This window comes from Bicyclus anynana, chromosome 19, assembly GCF_947172395.1.
Source record: "Bicyclus anynana chromosome 19, ilBicAnyn1.1, whole genome shotgun sequence".
Lineage (NCBI taxonomy): Eukaryota > Metazoa > Arthropoda > Insecta > Lepidoptera > Nymphalidae > Bicyclus > Bicyclus anynana.
Window position 1 is genome coordinate 4,278,772 of NC_069101.1, and position 13,429 is coordinate 4,292,200.

Genomic DNA, 13,429 nt, shown 5'->3' on the forward strand with positions numbered 1-13,429 from the left:
AACACCACGAGCCACCTGCATCCAGCGAATCCATGCGACTCGCTTGCTGTCGTCATTCCACCTGGTGGGGGGTAGACCTACACTAGCAGGCAATTCTCGTGCAGGGTCGCCATTCCAGCATATCGGGACCCTAATCTCCATTGGCTCTTCGAACTATGTGCCCCGCACATTCCCACTTCAATGGCAATAAATATATCTATAGGTCGGTTAAAAAACACAGTTATTTTTAGAAATTATCCTGACATGTTTTATCATGTAACTGAATTCAAATGCTGCTTCAAAAATAATAATTGTTCAATATGAAAATCTTCTTCATTTTTTAAATTTAATTTTAAGGTTAAAATTACATATTCTAGTAATAAATTATGAAGTAGGTACGCCCTTGAATATTTTCGTTGGTTCAGCAATATGTAGGTTACGTGAAGCGGTTTGTCATGCATAAACTATTAAATACTAACTCAGGTGCTTTTAACGTATCGATTCCCGTTCCGTACTCGAGATAAAACTCTTCAGCGTATTTTAAAACACTTCATGGACAGAATTTAAATGAAGTTTTATGGACAACTTTAAGAGGAATATGCAAATTCGTGACCTCTTTAAAATATTAAATTTTATTTCAAAATTATACGTTTTAAAGTTTGCGCTTGCCGTGGTAATTTTGGCATGGTTTAATTTATTTTTACCTTATCGCTATATTTTCGACATTCCTGGAGTATGTCCAATTAAAATTTTAATTGATCATAACTGTATTAATCATGTTAGGTAATTATATTAAGTGCAGATAAGAGACTGAAAGAAAATTAAAGTAAAGTAGAAAGAGTTACTCATGGGATAAGTGATAATGTTGCCATATCACTAGTCTCAATTGATTCAAATAAGTATAGTTTTTTATCAGAATTTTTGTTGTGTTTGGTTAAAATAAAGATACAAGTACTATTGATGATTATTGCGATTATCGCAAAAGTTTATCTAAAAAAAAAAGCACGCAAGTTTGGTAGTCTAATTCAGGCTTTATTTTTCTTTTGCACAATTATTCATAACATAATAATCCAAAATAACGAGTCTCCTGAAAATAAAATAAATTAGGAGATGCATTTTCTAAATATAAAATGAAAATTCAAAATGAACACAGTAATTTATACAGTCATGTTGAGTACTTGCCGGAATTTTTAACAAAATGTAATTTGCATCTTGCAAGTTAGTGGTTTGCCTTATATGTTGCTTGAAAATCTTTTATATTTTCAAGCAACATTTAAAAATATGACAAAAGTTTTCGGAATCATTTTAACACTTCTTTACCTCGACTGATGACAGGATTGCTGGTTTATTTTTCCGCAAAAGATAAGCCTGGCGGTCCAACGCGGAAATGTAGCCAATATTCTTGCCACCATTCCACGTGGGCATGATATGTATAGTTATTAGGGTAAGTTAGCTTGTTTCTAAGGGATGATTTATCTTCACAAATGTTAGACGCAAGAGCACATACCCCTGGCAAGCCTACCCCTGATACATATACATATACGAGTACAACAAGGTCGTACTCAGCCTCGGCTCGCCAAAACACGGCCCGGTCCAATATAAATCACCCCTTATATTCTCAAATAAAAAAATACTTACGATTTTAGTGTTGAGGTGCATAAGCTCGCGCTCGGTGACTCGTCGCCGCGCGGTCTCCATTTGCTGTTGTCGGTATTGGTTATACTTGTACAGCAAGTACATTCCGGGCAAAGCCAACACCACGAACGGGCGCATCAAGCTGGACGTTGACGAAGCGCGTTGCGGCATTTTATTGGCATTTCTTTTAATTTAAACCCCGACACGTGTTCCCTCGACGTTGCAGTTGCAAGCTCCAATGCGATCGTCGAATCTCGCGACGGGGGACATTTTTGTACAGTTTATTTCTACTTTTAATTATGGAAGATACTGCGTAAACTACGGCTAGTTTTTAATTTTATTTTAGCACTTTTTACAGCGTTAATATATATTTTATTACTACGGGGTTTCGAGATTGCAGATTATTGCTTTAGTAATAGACCTTATTTACAGAAGTTCCGCGAATACTGCGAATCAACCTGAAACAAAGGAAAGAGACGTATTAAAAACAATATCGAAATTATTATTACCTACTCATATGAATTCGTAAGTAATTCTTGTATACATATACAAATATTATAAACGCGTAAGTTTGTATGGATGTCTGGATATTTGTTACTCATTAACGCCGCTACTACTGAACCGATTCGGCTGAAATTTGAAATCGAAATAGATTTTGCTGTGGATTAAAACATAGGCTACTTTTCATCCCGGAAAAATCCATGTTTCCCGCGGGATTTGTGAAAAACTGAATTCCACGCGGACGAAGTCGCGAGCGTCCGCTAGCTCTTGTATAATGTTCGTATTGGTAAGAAACCTACAGGATCAAGGATAAGACTGAAATAATTATGGGATAAAAGATATCTTAAATCCACGTAGTAAGTATTTGATAATTTTAAAAATTTCAATAATATAAAATTTTGGAATATCTTAAACATACTAATACATATACTACTTAATTCAAAAATTCACGTACACTAAGTACTTTTGAGTATCTTCCATATTTTAGATAGGTATAACTTTAAAAGAAATATATAAAAAAAATAGGTCGTAAAATATTTTAAGTTAAAAATAACACCTTTAATGTACCTAGTTTGTCAGAGATAGAAGAATTGTAGGAGGATTAAGTGCAATCTACTATCAATTTAGCCGATATTAGCTACGACGTCGAGGATGGAATCGGTTTAGGCGGTAAATTAGTTTTTAACAAAGTTCCAGTTGCACGGGTAATTGCTGAACCCAAAATAGAGCTGATGGGTTCATGGATGAGTTGATTGATCGTTTCCTTCTAGACTTTAAATGCTGAGAGTTAGTGTCGCCGCACACGGGCCATACGTGAGAGCCACAAACGCTACAACAAGCAAGAAGGGGCCACAAAAGCACTTGTGGCCGGTTGTCGACACTTGTGGTCGGTGGCTACTACTTTTTTAACCCATGCAGTATCATAATCGTGCGAGTGGCGTATTGTGTCGACGTTTAGTGGCCGGTGCGGGCCACAAGAAGCGAAGATTGTAACGTGTGGCGGCCACCGGCGTCAACCGTGTGCGGCGGGTTCATGTAAAATGTATGAAAACTACAAAAAATATGCCGGTAGCCACCATCTCACTATGGTAAATTTGGCCCAGAGACAACCCTAGTCAGCACTTTACCAATCGCAAGTCCTACCACATGAAAGTAAATCAAAACGAAACACCCAAGCTTTACGACAAGCTCTACACCAAGACTAACACACTAAGTCTATTACCACTTTACACAACTTCGTCCTTGTTGGTTATTTAAAAACAACAAACAACGTTTTCCTTATATTTTATCGTTATTCTCAGACCTTTAAAAATCTAGTCTTACAGAAGAAGTAGTATAATACATTGTTATAGGCTATAAATATCTACAAAAGTATTGAAGACTTGCCGACGCCCCGCAGTTCCACCCGCGTAGTATCCCTTCCCGTGAGAAAACGGGGATAAAATATAACCTTTGACACTCACAAATAACGTGGCTTTTTAGAAGTATAAGAATTTTCAAAATCGGTTCAGTAAATCCAGAGATTCTCCCCTTTACAATACCACAAACTGTACCTCTTTATAATAATACTAGCGGACGCCCGTGACTTCGTCTGCGTAAAAATCGATGTCAACTTTCAACCCCTATTTCACATTCTATTTTGCAAGTTTTATAACTTATACCTAATAAATAGTCCACTTATCATTTTACATTTACAAATGTACCTATAAAAATTAAGGACTTTCCGTACAAACTTTCTACCCCTACTTCACCCATTTCTGATTTTATTTTCGCGACAAAAAGTATCCTATTATCCTTCTACGTATTATGATCTCAAATCGTCTTAAGTATCATTTGAATTTATTCTGTAGTTTCAGCGTGATGCCCGGTCAAAAAAAAGGCAAACAGACAGACAAAAAATAGAAAATAGACTTCAGTATCGATCTCCTACCTCTACCCTACTCCTACCCTACCCGTACCCTAACTGTATCCTACCCCTACCCTACCCATACCCTACCCTACCCGTAATCTTCCCTTTCCCTACCCCTAGGATAGGGGTAAGCCCTAGCCCTACCCTACCCCTAACCTAGGCATACAATCCCCTACCCTACCTTTACCCCTACCCTACCCCTACCCTACCTTTACCCCTACCCTACCCTTACACAACCCCTACCCTACCTGTACCCTACCCTACCCTACCCTATACCTTCCCTACCTTACCCCTACCCTTAGCAAAATCGGTCCAGCCCTATGAGCGTGGTGCGATGACAAAGGAAAATAGAGACTTCTATGCTAAAATTATAATCTTTGGATCTACTGGACCGATTTGAAAGATTGTTTTACCAATAGAAAGCTACGTTATTTGCGAGTGTCATAGGCTATGTTTGATTCCCGTATTCACACAGGAACGGGAACTACGTAATTGAAAGCGCGGGGCGTCATGTAGCAGAATTTCTGCGTCTTTTAGAAATTTTGTATTATCTCCGAAACTATTCAACTAATTAACATACTATAAAGGGCAAGTCTTATCTCCATAATATCCTTGTGATTATTAAATAATTTATTTTGATAAGGATTTAAGTTAAGTAGCATAAATAATGACGCAAACCTAAGTATATAAAATTTATAATTTTTAAAACACAATAGGTACTATATCTGCTAATATATAGAAGATAGATATATGGTGTCGCGAACTTTTTTGTAGAACTTTTAAAGATACATAAAGCCTCCATACATTAATTTCAATTTTACACAATGGTTAAGGCAGCGCGTGCGAATAAGTCTGCTTAAGAGGATTTTCGGTCCGACCTGTATGACAAAAACTGTGTTAACTCGGCGAATATATATCATACTAATATAAAATATAGCCTATAGCACTCCCCGATAATGTAGCATTCTACTGGTGAAAGAATTTTTGAAATCGGACCAGTAGTTCCGAAGATTACCCCATTTAAAAAATGTGACAAACTTACAAACTTTACCTCTTTATAATCTATACTAATACTAATATACTAATATAACTAATATTATAAAGAGGTAAAGTTTGTAAGTTTGTCACATTTTTTAAATGGGAATGGAATTGTAATCTTCGGAACTACTGGTCCGATTTTAAAAAATCTTTCACCAGTAGAATGCTACATTATTGGGGAGTGCTATAGGCTATATTTTATATTGGTAACATAAATATTAGCCGAGTTATCACAGTTTTTGTCATACAGGTCGGACTGAAAATCCTCTTAAACAGACTTATTCGCATGCGCTGCCTTAACTATTGCGTAAAATTGAAATTTATGTATGGAGACTTTATGTATCTTTTAAAGTTCTACAAAAAAGTCCGCGACACCATATATCTATCTTCTTTATATTAGCAGATATAGTACCTTTAGTGTTTTAAAAATTATTAATTTTATATACTTAGGTTTACGTCATTATTTATTTAACTAAACATTAATCAAATAAAATCCATATTAAAATAAATTATTTAATAATCACAAGGATATTATGGAGATAAGATTTGCCCCTTACAGTATGTTAATTACTTAAATAGTTTCGGAGATAATACAAAATTTCTAAAAGACGCAGAAATTCCGCTATATGACGCCCGGCGCTTTCATGTACGTGGTTCCCGTTCCCGTGTGAATATGGGGATCAAACATAGCCTATGACACTCGCAAATAACGTAGCTTTCTGTTGGTAAAACAATTTTCCAAATCGGTCCAGTAGATCCAGAGATTACCTCCTACAACCACACGAACTTTACCTCTTTATATTATTTGAAATAGAAGTCTCTATTTCTCTTGGTCATACCACAACTCTCGAAGGACTGGACCGATTTTGCTAAGGGTAGGAGTAAGATAGAGAAGTTACAGGGTAGGGTACGGGTAGGGAAGCGTAGGGGTAGTGTAGGGGTGGGGTAGGTTTAGGGCCGGGTTTAGGGTAGTGGTAGGGTAGGGGTAGAGGTAGGGTAGTGGTAGGGTAGAGAAATGGGTAGGATAGGGAAGTGGTAGGGTAGGGGTAGGATAGGCGTGAGATAGGGGTACGGGTGGAATAGGGGTAGGAAAGGGATAGGGTACGGGGAGGGTGGGGTAGGATGGGGGTAGGGGAAGGATGGGGGTAGGGGAAGGATGGGGGTAGGGTGTAGGTAAGGTAGGGTAGGGGTAGGTTTGGGGTAGGGTAGGGTAGGGTGGGGGTAGGGTAGGGTAGATGTAGGGGTTGGGTAGGGTAGGGTTGGGGTAGTGGTAGGGTAGGGGTAGGGTAGGGTAGGGGTAGTAGTAAAGTTGACATCGAAATTTACGCGGACGAAGTCGCGGGCGTCCGCTAGTATTAGTATAGATATAGAAGTATAGACTAGCGGACACCCGCGACTTCGTCCGCGTGGAATTCAGTTTTTCACAAATCCCGCGGGAACCATGGATTTTTCTAGGATGAAAGTAGCTTATGTGTTAATCCAGACAAAAATGTATTTCCATTCCAAATTTCAGCCAAATCGCTTCAATAGCCGCAGCGTAAACGAGGAACAAACATGCACAGTTACAAACAAACTTTCGCCTTTATAATATTAATGTGTTAAGAATAGATAAAGAAATAGATGCTACCAACTACGGACTTCACTAGAAAAACAGTTATGCAAATCTTACAAAATAGTAGTTTTTGCGGAAATTAGATTATAATACCGTACTCTTTCTGCATGACTACCTTTATAGATACCAAATAGTTTCAGTGAACTTTATGATGCCGATGTTAATTTATTTGGAGATGAAAAACTAAATTGATTCCTAATGTTTAATATTTATACCTGGCTAGGCAATAATAATAATGTTACAAAAGAGAAAGAAATTGGTTTTGCTATTCAAAGTCTTAATGATGTTTAAATTAGAGCAAAAAACCTATTAGAATCAAGGAAACAATTTTAATGTGAACGTTTTACCTGAAAATAAAACGGATATTAAACATACTTACCTTATTTTAAGCCTAATAACAAATGAGAGACACCCGTGTTTCTGTCCCTTTCTTTCTCTGTTTCTACCTTCTATTGCCTTCTCTTTCACACATTCCACCACCACCAGCAGAGGTCGCCTTGTCTTTAGTAGGCGCTTTTTGAATCATTACGTCGTTTAAAGAAATCACCAGGCAGTGTTTCAATTATTAGGCTTAAAATAAGGTAAGTATGTTTAATATCCGTTTTATTTTCAGGTAAAACGTTCACATTAAACAACTTGACCGTTATTTTAAGCCTAATAACAAATGAGAGACGTGTTTGTTATCGCCTGGTGGTGGTGATGACGTCAATGTGATTAAGATTTTGTCACACTGATATATTGTAAACCAACTTACAGATGTATATTTAATAGTAGCCAATACTGAACTATAAATTTAGAGCAGTACATGATTGTGCAAGTAATTTTATTCACAAAGATGCTTATTGAATACCAAATTCGAGGTAATGGAATGTAATATCATCATAGTATCAAAGTATCAATTAACCATTTAACCATTGACTGGATCAACTGTGTAGCCGTCACTGTCGGGTAGATACGTAAGTCTACCTTTGATTAGTTGTTTTGCTAAATAAAATAATGAGTAAATAGTCGAGTATTGAGTTGCTTCTAGAATTAATTTTGTGTAGTAGGGAGTTGTAACTGCAGCTTAAATACTGCTAGGTGAAGCATTACTCCTGACTCCTTTAACATATTCTTAATCAAATCGCTTTGACAATTCGAGAAGCGGCTTACGTCGGACCACATATACTTATGAACACGCTCTAGCAAATTTCTAGTTTCCTTCTATCTAAGCAAGCTTACCAGTCAGACTGCCGAACATCGGGTGAATCTGTTCTTGACCCCAAAAAGAGGTCACAAGGTTAAGTGATTGGGTGTTATGTTACAGCAGTTTTCATTTACTTTTGGCAGAGTACAGTCATGTACACGACGTCCGGAACATAGTAGCAAAATAGATGCAATATAATTATATTATCTTGACATGTGCTTGACAAGGGGATCAACGTCCCAAATTGGTGCTTTAGAAATCTTAGGATTTGCTATTGCAATATAATTTAACATACGCTTTACTAAAAGGTGGCCACTAAGGGTGGTCAAATAATTGCGGATCGTATAGACTAGAAATTGCTGATTCATAGGTTAGTATGCCGTGATAGGCCTGCATGAGCTCTGTCTTCGATTTGGACGGCTAATGGTTCGAATCTGGTATAGGCATGTACCTCTAACCGTTCAGTTATGTGTCTTTATAGCTTAATCCCTCTAATTCTGAGAGGAAACTCGTGCTCAACAGTGAGCCGAATATAGGTTGTTAATCGTTTGACGATAAAACAACTTAAACTTAACCGTAGTAAAGTTGCAACAGTCACGGAGCTAGTTACATGGCACTGCTCACTAAATAAGCACCTTCCGGTTCTAGGTGCTGAGAGGAGACTCGTGCTCAACAGTGAGCCGAATATAGGTTGTTAATCGTTTGACGATAAAACAACTTAAACTTAACCGTAGTAAAGTTACAACAGTCACGGAGCTAATGACAGGGCACTGCTCACTAAATAAACACCTTCCGGTTCTAGAAGAAACACCGATACTATGCTTAGGTATATATGAACAACGAGCAGCACACACTGGCTCCCCAGCAATACTTCATTAAGCGTTCTGCGCCGCCCAGGTGGCCTGCTAAGCTTCTTGAGTGAGCTCGGTTGGCTGAAGTGACTCCAGTGAGGACCAACATCAAATGGACCGTTAATATATTATAACTAATATTCAATTCACACCCACAATTCCAGATTTCCAGAATCTTCGACACATTTATGAATGTCGCTCGGTTGACGTGTCTATCGGGAGCTTAAAGTAGATTTGAAGGTCCTGTAGGTCCAGGAAGATACCACAGATCTGTTCTTCAGTTCTGGCCTCTAATATACTATTGATTACCTCGGGGCTATTATTAAAATATGCCTCCGCACATGTTTAGGTGCGACAGAACCTTGGGCATTAGAAATTGAGGTGGAAACACGTCATTGGCTACTGCGTGATAGTCCAGAGAGCGATAACTGGGAATTACACAAGCGTTCCGAGACGCAAACAGTACTTGGGAATGCTCAGGTCCCCATTTGGATAAATTAGAATGGCTGCTTGAGGAAGCGAGTGCCATTTTGGAATTCCACTCAGGCGAGACAAGTGATCTGCTTCCTCGTTGTAAACTCTTGGTACGAATATATGATGAACTGTAAGATGTATTTTGTGTAATTTCAGCAGATCCGGAAGGTTCAGCAGTATCTGGGAACTCGTTCGTCCTTCGTTCCGTAAATATGATACCGCAGTTTGGTTGCCAAACTACAAAAGTCGGGCTCAGACCTTGCATTTGTAAAACTTTTAGTACCTACTGCAAGCAATTCCTTTTGACTACAATGAAGATTACTTTTCAACTTAGCCCAATGTAATTTGTCATTTCTCAACAGACGTAATTTGTCTACATGTGCGCCCCACGTAAGATATGACGCCTCGGTAACCATATTATAATGGGTAGGAGGAGGCAATTGGATTGATGATGGATCCTTGTGATGTACAAGCCCTCATTGCAGTTCCGTTAGAACTGGTTGGGGTGATAGTACGACTTTCCTTGTTGTATGGTTGATTCAGATTCGATGAATCTGGCGTAAATTTAACCTCTTGCGAGGAATGATAAAATTTGCAAAGTTCAACATTCCCGCTAAGCTTTGTAGATCCTTTAGAACGATTTTCGTCTTGTCTATAATCTGGCTACCATTCTTTCTATTTTCGTGCATATCTTTATGGTTTAGCCGGGAACTCCATAATCTAGGTACTCCAGTATCTGACTGCATTGTGGAATGGGTTTGTATAATCTGGGTTTTCCAGCCCAGATGTTTTAATATGTTTACTGTGAGCATAGCATGACTCTCTAGAACTTGGTGACGTTGGTTGACGATCAGATAATCGTCTAAATAAACAAGCACTCATAAGCCTATGTGATTACGTAGGACATTTTCAATTCAATTTGTCACCGAAGTGAAAAATTTCGACACCGAACTAAGCCCGAATAGTCAGCAGTTCATTTGCAGTAGGTAGGTAGCAGTTCATTTGCAGTAGTTGTTGTTGCTGGTACAGAAACCGTAAAAACCGTCTATTGGCACGTGAAAGAAATTACGCCTTGTTTTAAGTGTATTTTGAATATCCAATCATACGTCGTATGAATTGGGGTATTTTCTGCTTACTGATTAGTCAGAATTAAGAAGCATAGATGTTTCAATTTCAGGCTTCCAGATTGTGTATGGGTCTAAAACTTATGTTTTCTTTTGGCACAAAGTACATCGGTGATAATCAGCTTTGAGACGGCGGAACCGTCGTCAAAACCCCTTCCAACTTCATCTTTTCTATAGCTTTGCTCATCTTTCTTAAAGGAGACGTAGCTTATGAATTTATTATGTAACACGGCTAAAACTCACGTCATACTACGTCGTAGTATACCTGACTAGTTTCGAAGCCATACGGGGGCTCATGAGCTGGTTCTTGCAACGCGGCACGATACAAACAGATTGAATAGGGCCGGAATAAGTTTCAGCCGTGTTTCATCATAAATCAATATGAATACCACTTACGATAGCTTAAATTCCAAGAGGCGTAGCTTTACATACAAGCGTATGCTTTTGTAAATATTGAGTAGATGAAGAAGTTGCTATCTCAGAAAAGGTATGCGATCCCGTTAATATGTGATCTGGTACACCTATTTGTTTTCATCGGTCAAGATTCAGGATCAGCTGACCGGTACGGAATCGACTCGGTGAGTCAATATCCACTAGTTTTACCTCTCCTATCCCGGTGGGACGAGGGAGAGCGCAGTGCGTATTGCCGTAAGCATCTCATGGTAAGGTTTGCCGCCGAATTCCTTTCTCGAATTGGGTCTTTTAACATGCGATTGCGTCACATCAGGTTTTTGACTCAGCATATGGCTGTCACGTTTTTGAAGGTCCGTGAACAGTAACATTTCTTTTAGGAAGAAAAAGATAAATATTGATCGGTCTGCGGTGCAGAAACACGATCCATTTCACGCGGGCTTTTCTTACTCCCCCCCCCCGCTTTTTCAAGAGTGACTGTAATTTTTTCAGACTCGAATAAGTTTTTGCATGATGGTGGTATCCCATTACGAAGACTATTAGTGTGAAGCTAGTGCTTAATAAAATATAAAATAGACTATATTCCGAGTTCATTCAGTTCCGCTCTGTGGCCGCAGACCAGCTAAAGAGCATCATTTGATATCAATAGCTTCTAAATTGTCTTTGACTCACGTCAAAAATCTTCGTAGATCCAATTCCAATTGCTTATTCAAAATAAAGTTTAAGGCTACAAAATGCTTACTCTGCATTGCCCAGAGTGTGAGGTGTCATACCGCTTTACCTCTTTGTTTGCCTCCAAATCAGTAAATCCTGAACTGAAAAAAAAAATCTATACACAAGAATAGCGGACGTTACGCTGATTAATATCGTCAATTTGCAAATCTTCTTTCAGAAAATTGTAAGAGTATTTTAGAACATTAGGATTTACAGTAGTTTTCGGTTCATGTTCACTAGAATGATCACTAATATGTTCACTAGTAGCGGAGCAATAGTGTTTATTGGCCTCAATTTGAACTGGAACTGCTCAGTTTTGACTTTGAGAAGGCACTTTATTTGTATTAGAACAACGTGATTCCAAAATACCTTTGGTATTATCTAGATTTTCCATTACGACTTAGTAGTTGTAGGTACCTACCTTAAAATGTATTACAATATTTGTTAACGTTATAGTAAGTTGTACAAAAACCAACAGGTTAAATTAATAATTTTCCGTAGAAAGAACAATAAAATTATAACGGTAGGTCGAACATACGTTCAAAACCATCAATCTAAAAATATAAACTTTCTAAGTCGATCAAAGAAGGTAGAAATATAAAAACAAAAATAAATTACTTTCGAACGGCATCGCCGTTAACAATATTGCAATTTGATTCATAATCGAATCAAATATTCTGAAGAAGTTATTTAATGAAATAATACTTTCATCTATATCATGCATAAAAAATATGAACTTTATGGTGAGTAATAGAAAAAATAACTTTACATACCATAGCACTTGTACTAACACTTGTACACCTCAATTCATTTTTACATACCTTAATAATGGTAGACGCAAACACTTTTAACAAAGTTTTAGCAAAATTAAGTATTCGTTATAATATTTAAAACACTCGCAGGTCTTGTCACTTGTACAATTAGCTACCAGTCCTTAGGACTGTGTTGACGGGACGGAAACAACGACGTCAATGATTCAAAAAGCGCCTACTAAAGACAAGGCGACCTCTGCTGGTGGTGGTGGAATGTGTGAAAGAGAAGGCAATAGAAGGTAGAAACAGAGAAAGAAAGGGACAGAAACACGGGTGTCTCTCATTTGTTATTAGGCTTAAAATAACGGTCAAGTTGTTTAATTCAGTAATAATTTTACAAATTACTATCTAACTTTTGATATCACACTTTATTATTTTATATCGTTGGATTTGTCATGTGTTTGAAGTTTGAAGAAGAAAAAAACTAACACGAAGACTGTGAGACGCTTTAGTATCGAAGTATTTTTTTTATATTGCTTATTCGCTTCAAGGGCTCATCAAGAGGATTTCATCATGGCCATATTAAAAAATAATCCACATTGGGAAAAGGTAGGTGCGAGCAGGATAGGCAGTCGGGTTTTTTATTTTTTTAATTATTGACTTCTCTTACAATACATTTCATTAGGTTTGAATTGCTTTTTGTGTTGGTCGACCCCCCACTATGTAGATCGAGGACATCAAGCGGGTTGCAGGGAGCCGCTAGATGCTGGTGGCTCGAGATCGTTGTGCTTGGAGATCCATGCAAGAGGTCTATGTCCAGCAGCGGACGTCTAATGAGGTAGATAGGTAGGTTGTTACGTATTTTCTACAAGAATATTGGAGCAGCGTGTTGGGTCCAAATCACATCTCTTATTAGGAGGAGGGAAAAAATCTATAGAGGAGCAATAAAATAGGCTGTCTTATATATCGTTAGCTTTAGAAGTATTATATATGGAACAATGACGACTTTTTGGTACAGTTGGGAACATCGTGGCCTTATTGGAGCTGGTAGTTGTTGATTTAATTTGTAAATTGGCCCTGATCCGAAGTGGAGCAGAAATCCAATTCTGTTAAATCGGTTTAGAACGATAGAAGTGGATTAGGAAGTCTTGTAGCTTTTTTTTATTCTTTATAAGTTAGCTCTCTCACCTGATGATAAGTGATGATGCAATCTAAGATGGAAGAGGGAAGCGGGCTTGTTAGG

At 37.9% G+C, this 13,429-nt stretch overlaps 2 protein-coding genes across 3 annotated transcripts in view; one reads left to right on the plus strand and one right to left on the minus strand.

Moving 5' to 3' along the window:
- Positions 1–13,429, minus strand: part of LOC112051897 (chromatin assembly factor 1 subunit A-A) — a 112,519-nt gene that overhangs the window by 82,215 nt on the left and 16,875 nt on the right. Inside the window, exon 2 of the mRNA XM_052887540.1 lies at positions 1,618–2,072. Within this exon, the coding sequence (XP_052743500.1) occupies positions 1,618–1,785 (168 nt within the window). The 5' untranslated portion in view covers positions 1,786–2,072. The remainder of the gene's footprint in view (positions 1–1,617; positions 2,073–13,429) is intronic.
- Positions 1–13,429, plus strand: part of LOC112051898 (pancreatic lipase-related protein 2) — a 105,376-nt gene that overhangs the window by 69,299 nt on the left and 22,648 nt on the right. The gene's annotated exons all lie outside the window — the stretch shown is intronic.